This window comes from Camelina sativa, chromosome 4 (assembly GCF_030686135.1).
Source record: "Camelina sativa cultivar CO46 ecotype springtype chromosome 4, ASM3068613v1".
Classification (NCBI taxonomy): Eukaryota; Viridiplantae; Streptophyta; class Magnoliopsida; order Brassicales; family Brassicaceae; genus Camelina; species Camelina sativa.
Window position 1 is genome coordinate 27,550,036 of NC_141883.1, and position 19,966 is coordinate 27,570,001.

The 19,966-nt window shown below is 34.0% G+C and overlaps 4 protein-coding genes and 1 non-coding gene across 5 annotated transcripts; 2 read left to right on the forward strand and 3 right to left on the reverse strand.

The window, feature by feature from the left end:
* Nucleotides 1-2,355: 2,355 nt before the first annotated feature.
* On the forward strand, nucleotides 2,356-3,464 carry LOC104782131 (uncharacterized). Its single transcript, XM_010506972.3, has one exon. It carries the CDS (start codon nucleotides 2,431-2,433, stop codon nucleotides 3,346-3,348), a length of 918 nt encoding a protein of 305 aa, XP_010505274.1. The 5' UTR covers nucleotides 2,356-2,430; the 3' UTR covers nucleotides 3,349-3,464.
* Nucleotides 3,465-3,770: 306 nt separating this feature from the next.
* On the reverse strand, nucleotides 3,771-5,652 carry LOC104782132 (uncharacterized). Its single transcript, XR_015597563.1, has 2 exons — nucleotides 5,126-5,652; nucleotides 3,771-4,229 (listed from the first exon to the last, which is right to left on the reverse strand). It is a non-coding gene; the product is annotated as an uncharacterized LOC104782132 (transcript).
* A 3,391-nt stretch (nucleotides 5,653-9,043) lies between these two features.
* Nucleotides 9,044-10,729, forward strand: LOC104782133 (cell number regulator 8). The gene is made up of 3 exons (XM_010506974.3): nucleotides 9,044-9,520; nucleotides 9,745-9,947; nucleotides 10,257-10,729. The coding sequence occupies exons 1-3, from the start codon at nucleotides 9,232-9,234 to the stop codon at nucleotides 10,491-10,493; spliced, it is 729 nt and encodes a 242-aa protein (XP_010505276.1). The 5' UTR covers nucleotides 9,044-9,231; the 3' UTR covers nucleotides 10,494-10,729.
* Nucleotides 10,730-10,867: 138 nt separating this feature from the next.
* LOC104782134 (DNA-binding protein S1FA2) lies at nucleotides 10,868-12,113 on the reverse strand. The gene is made up of 2 exons (XM_010506975.3): nucleotides 11,700-12,113; nucleotides 10,868-11,250 (listed from the first exon to the last, which is right to left on the reverse strand). Exons 1-2 carry the CDS (start codon nucleotides 11,724-11,726, stop codon nucleotides 11,047-11,049), a joined length of 231 nt encoding a protein of 76 aa, XP_010505277.1. The 5' UTR covers nucleotides 11,727-12,113; the 3' UTR covers nucleotides 10,868-11,046.
* A 942-nt stretch (nucleotides 12,114-13,055) lies between these two features.
* On the reverse strand, nucleotides 13,056-15,304 carry LOC109124402 (peroxidase 21-like). The gene is made up of 5 exons (XM_010506976.2): nucleotides 14,902-15,304; nucleotides 14,596-14,744; nucleotides 14,314-14,502; nucleotides 14,046-14,214; nucleotides 13,056-13,609 (listed from the first exon to the last, which is right to left on the reverse strand). The coding sequence occupies exons 1-5, from the start codon at nucleotides 14,975-14,977 to the stop codon at nucleotides 13,209-13,211; spliced, it is 984 nt and encodes a 327-aa protein (XP_010505278.2). The 5' UTR covers nucleotides 14,978-15,304; the 3' UTR covers nucleotides 13,056-13,208.
* Nucleotides 15,305-19,966: the final 4,662 nt, after the last annotated feature.

The window sequence follows — 19,966 nt, forward strand, 5'->3', positions numbered from 1 at the left end:
CCTCCAGCCATACGAAGGTCGATTTGATACTTGTATCTCTAATGGACTACAATATCGAAAGTATCTCCCTTTTAGAACTCGGCTAAGAAGGGAATCTGGATATCTCAGCAATCTCCATAGTTGCTTTGCCAAAAGGGCAAGATTAAATTCTTCTAGTGTTCTAAAGCCTAGCCCACCTTCCGAAAGTTGAGTACACAATTGCTTCCACGATATCCAGTGTAGTCCTTTACTGTCTGTTTTATTGCTCCACCAGAAATTGGCTATCGCGCTAGTTAGTTTTGAGCATATAGCTTTTGGTAAGAGAAAACACGACATTACATATGTCGGAATTGCTTGCGCCACTGATTTGATCAGGATTTCCTTGCCTCCCTTGGATAGAAATTTCGAAGTCCATAAGTTTACCTTCTTATGGAGTCTATCCCTCACGAATGCAAAGACTTGTGCCTTTGACCCATGAATCTTCTCAGGGAGACCCAAGTATGTACCCATGCCTCCTTCTTGTGCTATCCCAACAATAGATTTGATCTCTTGACGTATATGGGACGGGACCTCGGTTCCAAACATGATAGAAGATTTGGAAAAGTTAATTTCTTGTCCAGACGCCTCACCATAAAAGCGGATTATATCGATAATTTCCTTGCATTGCTGAGGATCGGCTCTGCAGAAGAATAAACTGTCGTCTGCAAAAAGTAAGTGGGAAACACGTGGGCTTGCGTTCGAAATACGTAAACCCTGGATCTTTCCCTCTCTTTCTGCGTTCCTAATTTGAGCAATTAAGGCCTCAGTACAAAGTATAAATAGGTATGGAGAGATTGGGTCCCCCTGACGAATCCCATGTGTTGGCCTAATTCGTCCCTTGGGATCTCCATTGATCAAAATACGGTAGGAGACGGAAGTAATGCATTGCATTATCCAACCCACCCATTTTTGATCAAATCCCATTTTTTCCATCAAAGCTCTTAAGAAATTCCATTCCACTCTATCATAAGCTTTACTCATGTCCGTTTTTATTGCCATAAATTTTTTCCGGTTGGCCTGATTAGAACGGAGGGCATGGAAGTTTTCTTGAGCAATGAGGATATTATCTGTGATTAATCTTCCTGACACAAAGGCAGATTGGGTCTCAGATATAAGTTCCGGCAAAAACTTCTTGAGACGTAAGCTCAGAATTTTTGAGATGACCTTATAGCTCACATTACACAAGCTAATAGGGCGAAATCTTGACATTTCACGAGGTCGTTCTCCTTTCGGGATTAAACATATATTTGTCTCATTTAGCTTGCCATCAAAAATTCCTGAGCTAAAGAAGTTCTTCACCATCTTAGTGAGATCGCCTTTTATGGTTTCCCAAAAATTTTGGAAGAACAAAGCAGTCATCCCATCCGGTCCTGGAGCCTTTCCCGGATTCAGGGAGAACAAAGCTCGTTTGACCTCCTCTTTTGAGATTTCTTTTGTGAGATGCTCATTCATGTCAGGTGTGACCAATGTAGGTACATCCTTTATGACCAATGTAGGGTCGCTCGCATTCGAGGAAGAAAATAGATTGTCAAAATACTCTACCGCTACTTTTAGTAGAAGTATATTTACAAGTATTGTGTTGTAAGCAGACAGAGCAAAGACATCCATAAGGAGATTTAAGCTTGGTAGTCTTCTAGTTTTTTTAAGTAATTAGCACAATGCCAAGATACTTGACAATTAGAGAAGCACTAGTGAGAGACCAAAAACATTTCTAGCGAAGAAGTTGTTGTTTTTCAAAATGAAAAGAACATGTGATGTATGCAAAATTAGTTGGTGCCAAAGTTATTGCCGTATCACATACGAAGGTGAAGCTCAGATTTTAGTGGAATCAATCTAGATTTAAACTGATATTTTCATTTGCTAGTCCTTCATGTACGTACCTTTTTATTTGTTGGACTTCCAAGTAATGGGTGGATCCGTTTAAACATCAGACTGAAGCAATGTAAATAGAAATCTCAAGTTTCTTCGCATATTTTGTTTATTAGTGTAGAAAATGGCCATGTTTTTTATAGTTTCATTATGGAACATACCAATGCAGTAGTACTCTCTTTATTACTTTTTCTTCTTTAGACTCAAGTTCTCTCGTTATTTTACTTAAAAGTTTAGATGTCCCGAAAAGTGAATCCAGCAAGAGATCTTAAGCTCTTATTAGCAAACAACTAGAGAGCATAGAGACAAAAAGTACAAATATTTCTTTGTGAAAAGGATTAGCCAAGCAGAACCGCCGATTTCCTCTTATAGAAAAGATCTCAGCCGTCAAAATTTCTGAACACAACGTGTGAACATTAACAAAACATAAAAAAATAATAATAAAAACACAGTCTTCGATCTGAATCATATAGGGAGAGGGACCAGAGTCACCAAAATAAGAGTGAGAGAGCTTCAAAAATCTTCACTACTGAAAAAAAAAAGATGAGGTTTTCTTCATCAAGACCCGTTTCAAGTCCGGGTCGAACCGAAAACCCGCCTCTACTGATGCGGTTCTTGCGGACCAAAAGCAGAAGTAGAAGCCGTTCTCGTTCAAGAAGACCAATCTTTTTCCGGCGGAAGAACGCGGCGGCGACGACGGAGACACAAGAACCTACTTCACCCAAAGTCACTTGCATGGGTCAAGTTAGGATAAACCGGTCAAAGAAACCCAAACCCGGGACTAATCGGGCTGTCGGAAGTGCAACAGATCAAAGCCACCGGGGACGTCGGTGCGGGTGGGTGAAGAACGCTTTTTCCTGTCATCCTTTCACCGGAATAATCAAACCAACTTGCTTTAGTCCCGTGTGGCGCAAATGGAAATCGTTTTATAGTGTAAGTTTCTCGAGAAAATCAGAAAAGAGATCAAGTTCGTCGCGAAGTGAACCTATCTTTGGACGCTCCACGGTGGAGCCAGAAGAAACAGAGAAGACTCAAAAAGAAGAAGAAGAAGCAAGTTCATGCAAATCTTTCACAGCTACACCACCAAGAAACGCATTTTTACTAACTCGATGCAGATCTGCACCATACAGATCTCCTTCATTGGCTAATAACAACAACAGCTTCTTTGAAGATCAAGAAGAACAGAGCAGTGAAACAAAGCAAGATCCTTTCCGACGACACGCCTCACCGGGAAATGTATTATTGGTTCCTTCAGGAGACTCAACGACTACGAGCGTCACAGAAACAACAACAGATGAGAGATTGGATGATTCAAGAAGAGAATCAGCTGCGAGTGATGAACCACCAAAACGAAGACAATGTGTGATCCTCACGCGCAGTAACTCGGAGCCAGCTAGAATCGGAGAGAAACTCGTTCCCGAGCTGAGTTATCGACAGAACCGAAGGTTGGGATTTACGTGATCGGTTTACTACAATTTTTTTTACTTATTTCTTTGTATTTTTACGAGAAGTTTTATACAACAGTATGACGATTACTATATTCTTTCTTGGATTTACTTCCGGAAGTTTCACTGAAATTTATAGAGCTTTACCCTAGGGAATCTTGTGGTTCCCTTAGGGCATCTCCAATCCTACTCTATTTTAGAGTAAAAACTCTATTATAGAGCAATATTTGCTCCAGATTGCTCTATATATAGAGCAAATCTGTTCTCATCTCTATTTTTTTACACTAACTATTGCTCTATTATAGAGTTATTCTATTTTAGAGAAAAAAATAGAGATATACATTGGAAATGGTCTTAGAGCATCATTAGTAGAGCAACCCTCCTAAGTTACTCACAAATAAATTAATATTAAACTAATTAAAGCAATCCAAGAAGAACTTAAACCAAAATCATCTTCCACTAGCTCAATCATAAAACTGAAACTGTTTTGCAAGTTGAAAAAAATTATGTGTTCATTCTCTCAATACTTGCATTAACCATAAAAAAAAACACAGACATTCAAATCCTAAACAATGCCATATAAAACAAGTATTATCTTAAACATGTCTCAAAATTGAAAACAAAGCAAATAACGATTAAACTCTCATCTCTTCTCACTCATGTCTTAAACTAGACTCATACAAAAAAGACACCAAGTCATTGTTGTAATTGATCATCTCCAACTGCAACGGCCAAGGATTCAACAATGGCGTCTCTTTCTCTCACCTCTGCTATAACAATCTCATCCGGAACCAAACTACCCGAATTCATGAACTCTTTTGCTCTCTTTCCAATATCTGTCCCGGCTGAAACCTGTGCCCTCAAGAGATCCCCCGTTGATATGTGCACCAAACCAAACTGCATGAGCAAGAAACAAAAAAACTGACATGATTTACATGTAGATATGCAAACATCGACAGCATAATCTTAAACAAAGTGAAGATGGTGAAGGTAAAATAAAAACTAGAATGGGAATTGTACAAAAATAAAACAAGAGCAGATATTTCCCATGTTGTTAACAAGCTCTACTCGTTCTCCTCTTCACCACACAACATCCATACTGTGTTACATAACTGTTTCACAGATTCTAATTGGGCATCTTGTTCAAATACAAAGAGAAGAACATATACTACTTTGTTTTGTTACTATAAAATTCATATTGTAGATTCTTGGTTTCATGGAAGTGTTTGAAATTAACAACTGTTCGTATATACTCTACTGAGGTAGAACACCGTGCAATGGCATTGACAGCACTGCATCAAGACTTCCAAATTACACCATTGTTATCAGAAAAGATTCAACATGGGCTGAAATCAGTTTCATTGATAAAATCTAAATAACTATTATATATATGATCAAGAATCAGAAAAGACGATGATCAAATCTAAACTAACTAAATCACAAGATAAACTGGTAGAATCACAAGATTTACTTAAGCCAACGCGTACAGTGATACGATTCAAAATGGTGAAATATCTACAAGGAACCTATATTGCAGAACAACAAAAGCTCACTTAAACAATGTTTGCAAAAATCATTCGCATCAAAACCTAAGAATATATCAGCAACAAACAGATAAATTCTCCTAATCCTTCAGCACCAATTGAGAGAATAAACTTGACTAATCAGAAAGAAATACATCAACCAAAAAGACACTCAATTACAATGCTCAACAAAGAAGGTTAAAAACAAGCAATCTTCAAATCACCAGTCAACATACTCAATGCACACAATTCCTATATATAAAAACATACCTGGTTGCATCGGAAGATGATTCTTATCGACAGCCGGACCAATACGCATAGGCCTGGTCGAGCAGTATTGACCATTCATCTCGGTCAGCACCTTCACTCGGGCGTCTCTCTCCAGCACCAACCTGAGCCCAGTTGAGCCTAAACGTCTGTTCACCGCTCAATCTGAAACCTCCGCCGTCGTGTGTCAACAGAACCGAAGCGTCAATCTTTGGGTTACGCCGATTAATAAAGCCATCGCCTCCGGTGACCATCAACCCTCCAGATTTAGACTGAAAATTCAGCGGATTCGATGTGAATCGGTTGAATTTCCAGATTCTCGGACGAATCGTCTCTTCCGTCGCCTCTCTTGTTTCCGTCGCCTTTCCAAACGAGAGAGAAGAGAGATAGTCGGGGGAAGAATGAAAGGGAATCTGAGAGTATCGTTACTCAGGGAGTTGCTTAATTTCTTCGGAGAGCAACGATACTCTCGTTTTTGGACTCGGAAATGGGTATTTAAATGGGATTTTGGAGCCCAATTGTGAGAGCATAGAGTACTTCCCAGTAAATGGTCTTAGTATGTAATAATATTTTTCAATTGTCTTTTCTATGACACTAGGTAATTAGTCCACACAATGCGTGTGGTTGTATGCATAATAATTTTGATTATATTTTTAAAATTTTCTTAAACTAAAATATTATTTTACTAATGTATAATCTCAAAAAAATTATACTAATGTATGAATCTCAAAAACATTTATAGCAATTTTTCAAAATAACACTCCTGTCAACAATTTTTTGATATGGTTATTTATTATATAAAATTTAAAATATATAAACTTTTTTATTAATCAAAACTTAACCAATACTACAAAAATTATTACAAATTGATTAGCTATATTAATATAAATAATAATATAGAAATTTAAACATTTTCCTAATATGAGAGAATCTATGTTTATGATCATGTTTTATAGAGGTTAAACATTGATTTAAAGATTTTTTTTAATGACCATGTAAACATAAGACTATAGTATAGTAAAATTGAATCAAAGAAAATTATCAAAAAATTTAGTAACTACGTATAAAATTATTGTATATAGAATATTCCTCATTTCAAAGTTTAAAGCAATTAAAATAATTAAAAAAATATTAAAATTTTACCAAAAACATTTTTTCTTGAAAGATAAATATATTAGTTGGAGGAATGAATGTAAAATTATTGGGTAGGAGTTACATTTGAGTTAAATGTAGAGTTAAATGGAGTTAAATACCTTTAAAAGTGGGTTAATTATAAATAAATATTTTAATTTATTTTTTGACTTAAAAGAAAAGGAATGCCAAGTGGCTCAATCAAAATTTAAACTTAAACTTTTTCGATTGTTTTGTTGATATAAACTCAATACTCACACATAACATTCCAAATTGAAAATATTACTTTTTGAAGTGACAAACTAAATTAGTTTTTTTTTTTAATTATATGAACTTTAATTTAATTTTTTTTTAAAACCCCAAGAATAACTTCAATCCTTTTGGTGAAGTGACCTTAGTGCAGTGACAGGAGGTAAGTCCATTTGTAGAAGGCACCATCACACCCGGGATCGAGTTTCGGTTCCTACGAATGTAGGAATTTGACTAATGGGCCGACCAGTTGTGGCCCAATGGTTGAGAAAAAAAAAACTTCAATGTTTTTTGTTTTTTGTTTTGTTTTTCACTCATCAATATAATTTATAGTGCTAGATTTCATACTAATGATTTCATCTTTAGAAGATTTAATTAGTTAAATGGTATTTTAAAATAATGACTTATAAGATGCTAATCTAAAATAGATAATGAAGATAAACCTTTTAAAACAGATTCTCAAATAAACTTGATTTTTTTGTTAAACCAACATATGTGAATTTAAATTTAGCTATGGAAATTTTAAAAATAACTATGAATAGATTAGAAAGGCAAGAAATATAAAAAAAATATTTTATTTTTATATAAATAAAATAAAAATTGAAAACAATGTTAAATTGTTAATTATATATAATAATTTCTAAATTAAAATATAGAATCAAACTCTTACAACACATATTATATATAACAACATTTGGTATTGGTGAGAGAGGAGAAGAGAATGATTACTTATAAGATGATAATCCAAATTAGATAATGAAGATGAATCTTTAAATATAAAAACAATGTAAAATAGAGATATATATATATATATATATCATGTAGTCTCTAAAATTAAAATTTAGCATTAAAAATTTTACAATGATATTTCATTTGGTTTTTTGTAACCCATACAACAAAAAAAAAGAAATTGAAAACATAAAAAAAATACTAAAAATGATTTGAGATATTGTGGAAAAGAACGAGAGAATGTGAAAATGAGAAAGTAAAAAATACTAATATGAGAGAATGAGGCAATGCTTATTTATATGATAAGAATTGATGGAAGTTACATTTAGAATTATTGGAGTTACAAATATTATTTATTGTGTTTGAATAAATTGAGTGGTGGAATATGATTAATGCATAATTTATTTTATTTTCAGTTATAATTTTATTTTAATGTATGAATTAAATGTATTGTGTTAATTGGGTCTTAAATATTATTTAAAGCAATTAAACAATTAGAAATCAAATAAAAAAATAAATAAAAATAAAAAGTATTAAATAAAAATCAACTAATAATAAAGAGGGAATAAAACCTTACTTTTATATATATGATTGTTCGTAATTAAACAAAGGGAACCAGTTTCGTTCGTACACTTAGGTGGTGACTGGTTCTCCCGCTACCTCCCGCAAACGCTGCGTTTGCGGATGGTAGCGGCTGCTAGCGATTGGAACCAATTACACAAATCGCTCCCAGTCGCTCCAAATCGCTTCCAATCGCTTCAAACCACTGAATTTCAAAAGCTGTCTCCCGCAAGCGTTTGCGGTTGCGGGCGATTGCGATTGAATTTTTTTTTTTTTTTTTTTTTTTTTTTTTTTTTTGTAAAAAAACTTAAAAGAAATCAATGATAATGAATTTTTTTTTGTTATATCTTCAATCTATCCATTTTACTCATTAAGGATGGGAAAAAATGAAATACGAATATGATTGCAGAGATTATAAAATAAACAATTAGAATTAAATAATATTCTAATTAACAATAACCCAAAAAACTTGATGAAAATTTAATGGCACATCGTACATAAGTTCAAAAAAATCTAAATAAATATAATATTTTATCAGAAATTTAAGAAAATAAGATTATTTGTAAAAAATATTAAAACAAATCACCAGTGACTCATCTCAACTCTCACATGACTATTCCTACCGATGAAACTACTGAGCCAAGATCTAAGAGAAAAGAGAAAAGATCTACGATCTAAAGCATATGTTTTGTCATTTATCAAATTATTTGATTAAATTTTTAGTGAAAAGCCAAATGCATAAAGGAATAAATATTTCAATATGAAATTTATTTGTTTTTTGAATAATTATTTTAGTACTTTTTTAATAAATTTTAATTATAAATCAAGTTTAATAAAAAAATGGGTGTTTTTAAAATTTATATATTATATATCACATGTATTATGTTTCAACCGCTATTGCACCCGCTGATCAACCAGTCGTAAACCTCCCGCAAACGCACCAATTTTAAACCGCTAAACCAGTCGTTCAAAACGCTTAATAACGCTTGAAACTGCAATCACCCGCTTCCGCAATCTTCCGCAACCGCAACTGCAACCGCAACGTTTGAACCAGTCAGGCCCTTAATAATAGATTCGTGTTTATAGAATCCTAGATCTCTCTCTCAGACAGATATTTTTTCGAAGATGCATTAAACAAGAAGAGCCTCTCTACGCATAAATTGATGAGCTATGGGCCATACAAGAGTATGTCATTATGGGCCTCTATTAGGCCCAGATATTTAATGAAGTAAAATTATTATTTTTGGAAAATGGGGATGAAGGTGTCTTTTTATGACTATCTCTATTAATTTATCTTAACGCGTACGAGACGAGACGCCCAATAAAATTGGTTAAAGTCTCTCTCTTTCTTCTTCTTTCGTCTCAACCTTTTTGCTTCAAAGAAGATCAATCAAAAGAGATCGTTTTTGTCCAGAATCAAAAGAAATTTTTAGCACAATATGGCGGGAGAAGATAGCCGCGAAGCTCAAAGAGAGGAATCGAGTCCTCTCTTGCAGGGGAAAGAGAACGACACCAAGATCTGCTCGAAAGGGGATGATGTTAAGGCTAAGTCGGCGTCGGTTGTTGCGCCTCCTCCTGCGGCGGAGGAATACGGTTGGACGGCGGATGGGTTGCCTGTGAGCCATGGTAGCGTGATCGGCGAGCCTATTAGGAGAAACCAGTGGAATTCGGGTCTTTTCACCTGTCTTGGTCGTAATGATGAGTTTTGCAGCAGCGATCTCGAAGTTTGTGAGTATTTTGGATGATTGGGTTTTTGAATTTTGGGGTAATGGGTATGTTAATTTGGTTCGAGATTGGTTGATTGAATTGGAAACTTTTGGTGATTTCTGATTTAAAAGTTCAATCTTTAGATCTGATTGAGTTAAGAGATAAATGGGTCAAGATGAGATATTTAATTCGGATTTGTTATGTGTTTGATGAGACTCTTTAGTGATGAGGTTATTGCTTTGTAGGTCTCCTTGGAAGCGTGGCTCCATGTGTGTTGTATGGAACGAATGCAGAGAGGCTTGGGTCTGCTCCGGGAACATTTTCAAACCACTGCTTGACTTATTTGGGTTTGTACTTTGTTGGTAATTCTTTGTTTGGCTGGAACTGTCTTGCTCCATGGTTCTCTTATTCCAGCCGTTCTGCTATTCGCCGAAAGTTTAACCTTGAGGTAATGGTTTATGTTTCCTTCATATGATATAGACAAGTGAACTTGGGATAATTAAAGATGAGATTGATCACCTCTTGTCTTTATGATGAGTGGGGGGGGGGGAGGGTATAGCCCCAATTGTAGTTTGGTTCCACTTCCACCCAATTCACTAGTATTTAGAACCCATAGAAGGGCCAGCCTGGTCTCGTAGATCTCCATTAGTATTTAGTCTCCTTGTTTTCATTCTATTTTTTTGCTTCTTAGTAAGGGCAAATTTCATCATCTCCTTAGTCCTGATCTTATCTTTCATTTTGTTTTGGGTAAAAACAGGGAAGCTTTGAGGCAATGAACAGGTCGTGTGGTTGCTGTGGTAGCTGCATAGAGGACGAGATGCAAAGGGAACACTTGGAGACGACTTGTGACTTTGTGACGCATGTCCTTTGCCATACATGTGCCCTTTGCCAAGAAGGACGTGAGCTCCGCAGGAAGGTTCTTCACCCAGGTTTCAATGCTCAGTCTACCGTGGTCGTGATGCCACCTAGAGAGCAAACCATGGCTCGTAAATGAAGCTTGCTTTGAGTCGAGTGGTCTAAGTAGCACTTGTATTGGATACGTTGGTGAAACAAGTGTCTTGTGTGGAACATGAACCATGATATTGTCTTTTGCTTACGTTTTTTGAATAAAACCTTATCTGGATGTAATCTGTCGTGTGTCTTTTCTTTTTTTTCTCGAAAACGAACATATATATCTTTATTGTTACGAACTTGTTTGCATGTGGTCTGGAATGTTCAATTGTTTCACAATTCGCAGAGCCTAGAAAAAAACGAAAACTGGATTGGTTTAACGTAAGAGTTTGTAAGCAAAACCTTTGGATCAACAAAGCTAACAACGTATGGACAAGTAAAGTGATCATGAGAGACTCTACGACAACTGCTACCAAATTTGTGAAGGGGAAACCAAACGCAAAGCTGAGATTCAAATCTTTGTGAAGTCTACCGAAAGCAAAACAAGGGTCGTTTCTACACTCCCATATAAAAGTCTCATTGACATTTTCAATACAAGAAAAAAGTAAACTGGTAACTGACACAGTCGAAGAAGTAAAGGGGAAGAAGTTAGAAATCTATTCACCGGGCACAGGGACTCCCTGCTTGAGCTTCTCACGCTTGAGCTTCTTTTTGGAGACGGGCTTCTTCTTCTTTGGGGGTAGATTCTTCTGGGCATACATGTACATCACGTAATTGGCTAACAGGAATGTCACAAGCAGACCTCCAACAACAAGCAACACTACCAATCCCGGGTTCAATCCTTTGGCTTCAACAGCCGCCTGTAAAATCACAACAATGTATACAAAAAATCTTCATACCAATGTGAGATTTATGGTAGCATGCAAGAGAGCATGACGAAACCAACACTATTAGTGATTCCAAGGGCAATTGATACACATTAGCAGCAGCATCATGTACAAATTGTGAAATCTATCACAGCGAATTGGGGCACAGTGAAATCTTAACACTTCGACACTAATCCATAAGGAGAACACAATTGAAATCCTCTGTTAAAATTTCAGATCATGTTTCAAAAATAAACAATGCAATGCGAAAGGATCAACAAGATCAAGACAATACGACAAGCTAACAGCGAAAATTCAGATAATCTTCTCTATCAATATAAAATTAGATCTAAACCATAAAATAAACCAAATTATGGATCATAAACAGACACACACAGCTCGATTTCATCGAAATTACAAAAAAAAAAAAAATGGAGACGTACCTTTCCGGCGGAACCTTGACTGCTCATACCTACGATCCGAATCTACGAGACCCCGATGTGGCAAAAAGAAACGAGTCGGAGATTCTATAAAAAACTGAGATCTGTGTTTCCGACAAGAAGAGATTCAGACATAAGACAAGAAAAAAGAAAAAAAAGCATGTACACAGAAATAGACAAATAAAATAAAATAAAATATAGTATTAATTCATTTGCATCCAAGTAAGTAAATGTAGAGAGGCCCAATAAATAATTACATAACAATCAGGCCACAAATTGACTTTCAAAATTTCTTATAGTTGGCTTAGCTAATGTATGTATATCCTCCTCACTTAAAACATATTTTTCTAAAAACCTTAAAACCTAATTTAAAATATGTTGAATGTATTATAGCAACCTAGTCATCAACTCCCTTCTGCCTTTGCTTCGTATAGGAAATTGTGTTTTATATGATCCCAAATGCTTGTCATTAAGTCTAGAAAAGTTTAAAGACTGAAGAGAAGAAGGGGAAGTTCCATTGTTCGCTCATCGCTCACGTACCAACGTTCATCATAAGTTCATAACAGTTATCTTGATTTATATGATTTAAGATTCAACAATATTATTTATTATATATACGCTTCTTTGTATCGTATTAATTGCGTTAGATCCTTTGTAATAATTTGATTAAACTAGTGATTAGTTTGACTCCATGCAATTTACTTCGCATGTGATTCGACTTCTATAGTTCTATAATTTGGTTTTGAATAGAAAATATAGATGACTTCTATATTTTGGTACTATCTTATATGTTAAAATTGTTAATATATATATTTGCCATTTTCTTATACAAATAATTAGGTCTATTAATTAGACACCAAATGAGACTGACCAAACTATTCGTCGATAGTTAAAAAGAAACATATTATTAAAAAACTCTTACAATGATGGGAATGATCGTAAAAAGAGTCAACGGAGACACATGGAGAAGTACCCAACTCGTTTGGCATCTCACAACTAAACAAACACAAGGATCATGATTTGGCTTGGAGCCAGCAAGTTGATGACCTTAGCTAATTATATTCCCCGAAATTGGTCTCTATATATCTTGTTCTTGTTGATAGGCATAAACTTCAAATAGCTCGACATTGTAGACAACAAAAAAAGTTTAAAATTTTATATCTATGTATTAAGATAGGTTTGTAGTATAGGTTTAGATGATTTCAAATAGTATTATTGTCTGGTTTTAGAGAATTTAAAATCTAACCGTTCTGCTTAATTTACATATGGGTTGGTACCACTATTTATATAACTTAGAACTAAAATTCGAATAAGTCCGAATCGGTGGTTGCAAAATCACTCACGGAATACACCAACAAATGACAAAATATAAAAATACCATCGGAACCTTAGGACGATACAAACATATCTCAATCCACAACGGTTTTGGTGTTTCTTCTTCTTATTGAATCCAAAACATTTAAATACATACATTCACATGATTATTGTCTTTCACATGCATTATAACCAATTCTAGTTCACATAACGACAATCCTTCCTGATCTCCCCTTGGTCTCCGGTAAGCGGGTTGGTCTCGGACAAGAGCCTGACGCCACGTGAGAACTGCTCGTGGAAGTAACCGTTGTCCGCAGCCATCTTGGTCACAAACGGTGCGGTCCTCGGATCGGTGGCTAGCTCATCATCAATTACAAGAAGCCCCTTATGGGCCATGATGTTCTTGTAATACATGTTGTCCACAACCATAGGGGTCTCCCGATCGTTGCGGGAGTACAAGACGGCGTTCGGATCAGGTGTTGGAGTTGGGCAACGTTTTTTCAAGTAAAGAGCGTAACTTGGGTCGAGCGTCGGGTCAATCGTTGGGTATAGTCGGTGCACTAGATTAACGCAATGGACCCTACCCACTGAGTGAGCACCTACGATAATATAAAAATTGACTGATCAATATATCAATTTTATTTAAGAATTCATATCTCTAAAAAAAACTTCTACGATGTATCTTTTCACTTCCGTCTCTATCGTTAGACAACACCGAATCAATACCAAATTTATATAACAAAACAAAATTTCTTTACGATGATCGGAAACATACAAAATTTAACTATTAAAGTCACTTTCCAGATTAAAATTTATTGTATACTTTCCTAAATTTATAATTAATAAAAAAGATTAATTGTGTGATTAATCTCAAACAACCAAAAGATTAATAATCAATTTTATTTTTTTAGATCGAACTAAACTCTTCTCTTTTCAAAATTTTCGTTTGAACTGAACCGTGGAAATGCCATCCTAGTTAAGTGTTACTGGCCGTGGCCGGTTCAAATATAGTGATATATGTCGTTAAAAGGATACCTAAGAGAGCGACGGTGGCTTCAACATCGATACCAATGGAGTCAAAGGTGGAGAGAACAGAGGAGAGAGAGTCATTGTGGTTAGGGATAAGAGTCTCAACATCTCCCAAGTAGCTTCCTCTGCTGTCTCTCCTTCCTGTCTTAATCATCTCTATCTTTGGCCCTTTCAACTATTAATATCACCAGACAATAATTAACAAAAAATTATATGCCAGCTTTATTATTAGAATTAAATGTAAAATGCATGTAAAAAATTGCCTAAAACGCACCATGACAATACCGTCTCTAGCAGAGAGAGCGACGATATCAGCGCAAGAGACTGTGGAAGGACACTCTTTCTCAAGTGCGTCTTTGATAATCTTAACGTACTTAAAGTTTCTCATACCGAAACTCCTCGTTGATTTCTGCTCAGATTCCACACCTCTCGCTGTCTCCAGCAGCAGCGACGCATCACACGACTACAAAATAAAATAAATAACACACGAACATTAATATATGTATTCGTAGTACTTATGGTGAATATGTAAAACTAAAAGAGTTGATTAATTAACCTTGACGACACAGTCATGGAAGAGGTTACGGAGCCAAGATACGGCAGTGTTGCCGTGTTTGTAGTAAAGCGTCTCCACTTGTTGTCTTATTATCTCTTCCGCTTTTGGACAACTCTCTCTGTAATAGTTCATCTCCAACTCCCCATTTCCTACATTTTTGTTTCTTATTATGTTAGATGTGCGTTTACTAGCGATCACTAAAAATCAAAAATAAATGTTGATCAATTTTTAACGGTGGAAAATGAAACTAGTGAAGCATGGAGACACATGGCATAACGTGATTAGATGAGGGAAGAATGTATTTACCGATATGGAAGAAGGAGAATAACTGTAATAACAGACAAAAGAAGCCGAGGAGGCGGAAGGGATCTGCACTGGCCATTGCTCTCTTTCTCTTCTCTATTACTCTTTTTTCTACTAGTTAATTATTGGTGTGTGTCTCTATGTGTTCCAATGTAGGGTTATATAGAGTTTGAGAACCTCTCTTAATCTTGTATTATATAATTAAGTATTTTTTAGTCAGAGTGGTTGCAGTCGCTATTATTTTTTTTTTCTCAATAATCAGGGGGTTTCTTCATTATTCTAAACGCATATTAATACTCAAATATATAACCACTAGCTATAGTTATCTGAAGTCTGAACTCAATAGTTGTTGGACATGTGAATTCAGTGAGACTCGATTTCAAAAATTTATTCGATAATAAATAGTACAAAAGTAGTTGTAGTACTAGTTTATTAGTTTGGCTATTCACTTTCTTTTGTTCTATTTTTTCTCCATAAACTACATTAGTTAGCCATCATCTTTAAACAATTCCATGTTCCACGAGAAGTAAACGAAGAGATCTAATATGAACATTTGAAAGAGTTCTTAAAATCAAAATTATTACAGAATATAATTGTTTGCAAATGATTATGAATACTATACACGTCAACGTCCAACTTTCTTAATAACTAACCACTATACTAATCTATAGCTTTATACTATATTTGTCCTATTATTTTCATTATGGTTATAATTAAGTTTAATTAAATTTACTAAACATAAAAAATCTCATAAGCCTTTGATGCTGCTACGGTGCTACCTGCTGAACTGGTAAAGTGTGCACGACCACAATTCTAAACTTATTCTACCAGACTTACAGGCTTCTTACTTTCCGTTTAAGATATCGTTACAAATTTAGAATCATTAGCCTCACTTTAGAAACTTTATGTCTTCAGTTGGAGTTGTTAAAGTTAATTTTCTCAAATATCAAACGAAAGAATTGGACTACTCATTAAAATATCTTTGTGCATGGACCAATTTGTAATACATCATGCCAAAAATATTGAGTAAAAACCTTAAATTCTTAAAAACTCGATGGTACGTTGTCCACGCAATTTTTAGTTGTCCATACAAACTAGATGCGTGGATGGTGTATTTTTAATTGTTTATAAATTTTTATTGATTTGTGACTATAATAAAATCATATATATATACATGATCAAATTTGATTTGATTGTTTGATATGCATTTATTTAATATCTTACATATATTTTTAAAAATAAATAAGTAAACTAACAAGACAATAAGCAAATTATATGTGAAATATAAACAAAACATAAGTAAAATACTTTTACATATGTGTTTTTATAACAAATAAAATAGACTCTCAAATGTCATACCATCTCTTTTTAATTGTAACGTTAGCATTTTGTTAGTTTATTAAACATATATTTTCGTACAAAGTTTTAACACAAATTCTCAAGTTTCATGTGCTATGCCTTATTTAAATCATTTGAACCTCTTTAAATATAAAAATATGAAATATCTACAAACTAATTTTAATACAAATTCTTAAGTTTCATGTGTTATGCCTTATTTGAATCATTTGAACCTCTTATTTTAATATGTATTTGTTTAATTAATTACATATTAATGTATTTAAATTTGAGGAAAAACACATGTATTAGTCTATTACTAAATGGTTTTAATTAATTTAGGACAAATGTCAAACTCTCATGCGACTTTATTATATAAGATTATGTATAACATTAATAAATATTTTTTCAAATAAAATTCAAGTGTCTCAGTACAACTTTCTTAATAGTATATCTAGCAACAATTGAAATGTTTTGTTGGAAATTTGGATCCGATCTTACAAAGAAACATTTGTGTAGTGTATATTTTTTTGAAAAAAACAATATTGTTCTAATCTCGAGTCTGGTTGGATATGGTCTCAAACTCGGTGTCGCTTAAGAAATAATGGTTAATCGTTATTCAATGGTTAAATATGAATGTTACGAGAAGTCTGAACAAATTTGAAAAATCCTATAACTAAATAGTTGTTCAACGATCCTCTAGTCGACTAATGACATGTATTAGCATTAATAGATCACTTCAGTTCTACTTTTTTTAGAGTAGAACTGAAGTCTTTGTCACTCGACACCATAAGGATGTTGTGTGGAAGGATACAGTCATGGTCAGAGTGAGATACGATGTTGTGAAGGATACACCTCTTCATGTGACATTTAATTGCATGAAGGAGCATTGTTTTCACCAGAAGTACATCAGCTGCATCTGTTTTCCTCTCATAAGGATCATCTGTCTGCCATGTTAATTTTTGTCCCAAAGATGATCGAAAAAGATAGATCTGTGTTATCATCAAACCACAGATTCTCAAAGTCTCATAGCATAATAAACCCAAGTAGTTCGATGTCAGATCTGGAAAGTCTCTGCAAATCAAAATGCAATGTTATATCAGGTTTTTCTGCGTGTTTAGCGGACTAATGCAAACGTTTGATGCAAAAATTTAACATGACTGTCAATATTAACACATTCTCATTTAAATATGATTAGTATAAACTATAAACCAAAGCATTATCGTTGGCTTAGCAAATTCGTTGGTGTAATGTACATAATTAAAAGCCATTTTTGACCTTTTAGGCACTTGCGTAATCGCACGCGCATTCGCATAACCACTTAAATAAAAATCAATTCCACTTTCTTAGTTATGGCGGCTGTAAAAATACCGATCTCTCGTCTTTAGTTTTGCTGACATAATGCTTTGTTGCCACTTTAACTACCGTCCAATCCATTCACTTGCTGACATAATGCTTTGTTGCCAATTCACTTATCCTCAATATTCTTTGTGTAATGATTTCCTCGGATCTTTTTTTTTTTCTTCTACATCGAAAAGGTTTCTCTAGAGGCTTATACATGTATGAGTATAATTTTGATCATCTTTCACCAATAGAATTTGGATCTGGACCATCACTTTCTGGCTCTCATCAAAGTCAAAAATATGGACCCATCTTGCTTCTCCCCGCGAAATGCTTGTAGCGTGTCGGAATAATTTTGAGTTTCCTATCGTTTCGATCCGAAGAAAAATCAATATACAATATTTATATTATATCTTGTTTGGTAATGTGTTAATATGTTAGTGTATTATTGCTTCATAGGTCTTGAATGGTGACGATACAAAAGGCGTTTTTCTAGGTTTTATGAGAAAAAAATAGACCATGTAACCAATCACACCAAAAACAAAAAATTTGCGTTATTACAAAAAAACAGTAAAAGTACTATTTGCGGTTTTCTAAACACAATATTACTCTATGGACCGCAGTTGTTTGTTAAACAACCAATTATCCAGCGTTTTTGCAAAAAACGACTTGAGTAAAAAGCAAACTTTTTATTTACTTAATTTGTGATTACTAAAAAAACAATAATCAACATAAGTTTTAACAAATGACTGTATGCTGAAAAGGGTTTTTAAGTTAAATTGTTAAAGATTTTCATAAATAATTTGTTACTTATATGTGTTTTTTTTGAAAAAAAAATAACTTACCTCATTATTTTTTTCACAAATTGTACAATAATCAATTTTAATACAAAAAATAACAGAATTGTAAAAACAAAAATCTATAGTCAAATTTATGATGAAAATATCATTAAACTTTAGTATATATTAATATCTTAATAGATTTAACAATCTCAAAATTAAATTATAGTTTTTAATTATAATTTCCGTAAAAAAAGAATTTATTTTTAAAATATGTATTTCTTCACTATTTTATTAAAAAAAATTCACTTACTTACTTCAAAATAAATTTTGATTTTAAAATTTTTTAATAATATAATTGTACTAATTATTAATAAAACAATATGAAATCCGCACCGCATATTAGTTTTTTACCAATCAAACATTATTTTGTACTGCTTATTTTGCATTAACCGCACTTGTTCCGCAAATACATTTGTTTCGCACGTACCGCAGTTCAACTGTACCGCACTATCAAATCGTTTATCCCGCATAACCAAATCCGCGGTTACTATCTGAACCCATAATATTAGACATAAATTTATTTCTTTTTAAGTTAGTTTATATATTTCGAGATATATGAATGTGACTTATTAGATGAGTTGACCCTTGTGAATATCCCCTAAAAGAGTCTTATCCGTTACATTAAAATTTTATTATCACCCCTTATTGTATTTAATTGGGAGTGTGTCTGGCGTATGTATTTTAAATTTGTGTGGCTATATTTGTGTTTATAAAACGATAATTATGTAGTACTGATGGAAATTCAAGATCATAATCATCCTCCTCTTGAATTAGTTCTCCACTTGCTTTCACGTTTTCGTCATATATGGAGTAAACAACCATTGGTTTCCTCTTCATCTTATTCCAATTTTCAAAACCAATCATTCTTTTTAGTGAAAATATATATTTGAATAAATAGAATAGAATATTTCAATTCTTAATTGTTTATATATGAATAGGTTGATCAGGAGTCCAATGAGATTTAAAATGAAATAAATACTATCACAAATATATTACCTAGGTAACTCTAGTGGATATTCAATTATTCATCGTCACAAGTATGCATGCGTATTTTATCATAGACAGCATCTTTTGTTTATCTCCTAGTTAAAGTACAGTTCAAACAGTACTCCAAAGCTAACTATAGCTATGCCAGGTGAGCACAAGGAGGCATTCGATCAGTACTTGGAGATTGGTGGAGTAATGGCGTCAACGTATATAACAATAGCATGCAGTGTTCTCGGGTTAGGACAAATTGCTAGGAAATAATTTACGAGTTACTAAACTTTGAGGTCACACAGACGACGCACTCTAAACTTTTCAAGCAAAATTAAGGTTAATCATGTTTGAACATGCAGGTTAGACACAAACAAAGAGTATATATATAGAGTGAGTGCTACGAACTACTACAGGAAGTCATTAATACGAATTAGCAACGAGGAAACATTGCTTTATGTATGGTCCATCATGTTCTAGTGTGTACTGTTGTCTCAGCTGCAACTATTTGCATCTGTAGGAAATCCTTGAGAGCCACTAGCAATAACATATATTGGCCCTGTTCTTTTATAAGT

Bases quoted from the DNA above. Each gene is read 5' to 3' on its own strand.
- LOC104782131 (XM_010506972.3), top strand. From the start codon at position 2,431: ATGAGGTTTTCTTCATCAAGACCCGTTTCAAGTCCGGGTCGAACCGAA.
- LOC104782133 (XM_010506974.3), top strand. From the start codon at position 9,232: ATGGCGGGAGAAGATAGCCGCGAAGCTCAAAGAGAGGAATCGAGTCCT. The intron at 9,521-9,744 runs GTGAGTATTTTG...ATTGCTTTGTAG, and splicing joins CAGCAGCGATCTCGAAGTTT to GTCTCCTTGGAAGCGTGGCT. The intron at 9,948-10,256 runs GTAATGGTTTAT...GGGTAAAAACAG, and splicing joins GCCGAAAGTTTAACCTTGAG to GGAAGCTTTGAGGCAATGAA.
- LOC104782134 (XM_010506975.3), bottom strand. From the start codon at position 11,726: ATGAGCAGTCAAGGTTCCGCCGGAAAG. The intron at 11,251-11,699 runs GTACGTCTCCAT...GTGATTTTACAG, and splicing joins GTCAAGGTTCCGCCGGAAAG to GCGGCTGTTGAAGCCAAAGG.
- LOC109124402 (XM_010506976.2), bottom strand. From the start codon at position 14,977: ATGGCCAGTGCAGATCCCTTCCGCCTCCTCGGCTTCTTTTGTCTGTTA. The intron at 14,745-14,901 runs GTAAATACATTC...ACAAAAATGTAG, and splicing joins ATTCTCCTTCTTCCATATCG to GAAATGGGGAGTTGGAGATG. The intron at 14,215-14,313 runs GTGCGTTTTAGG...TGATATTAATAG, and splicing joins CTAGAGACGGTATTGTCATG to TTGAAAGGGCCAAAGATAGA.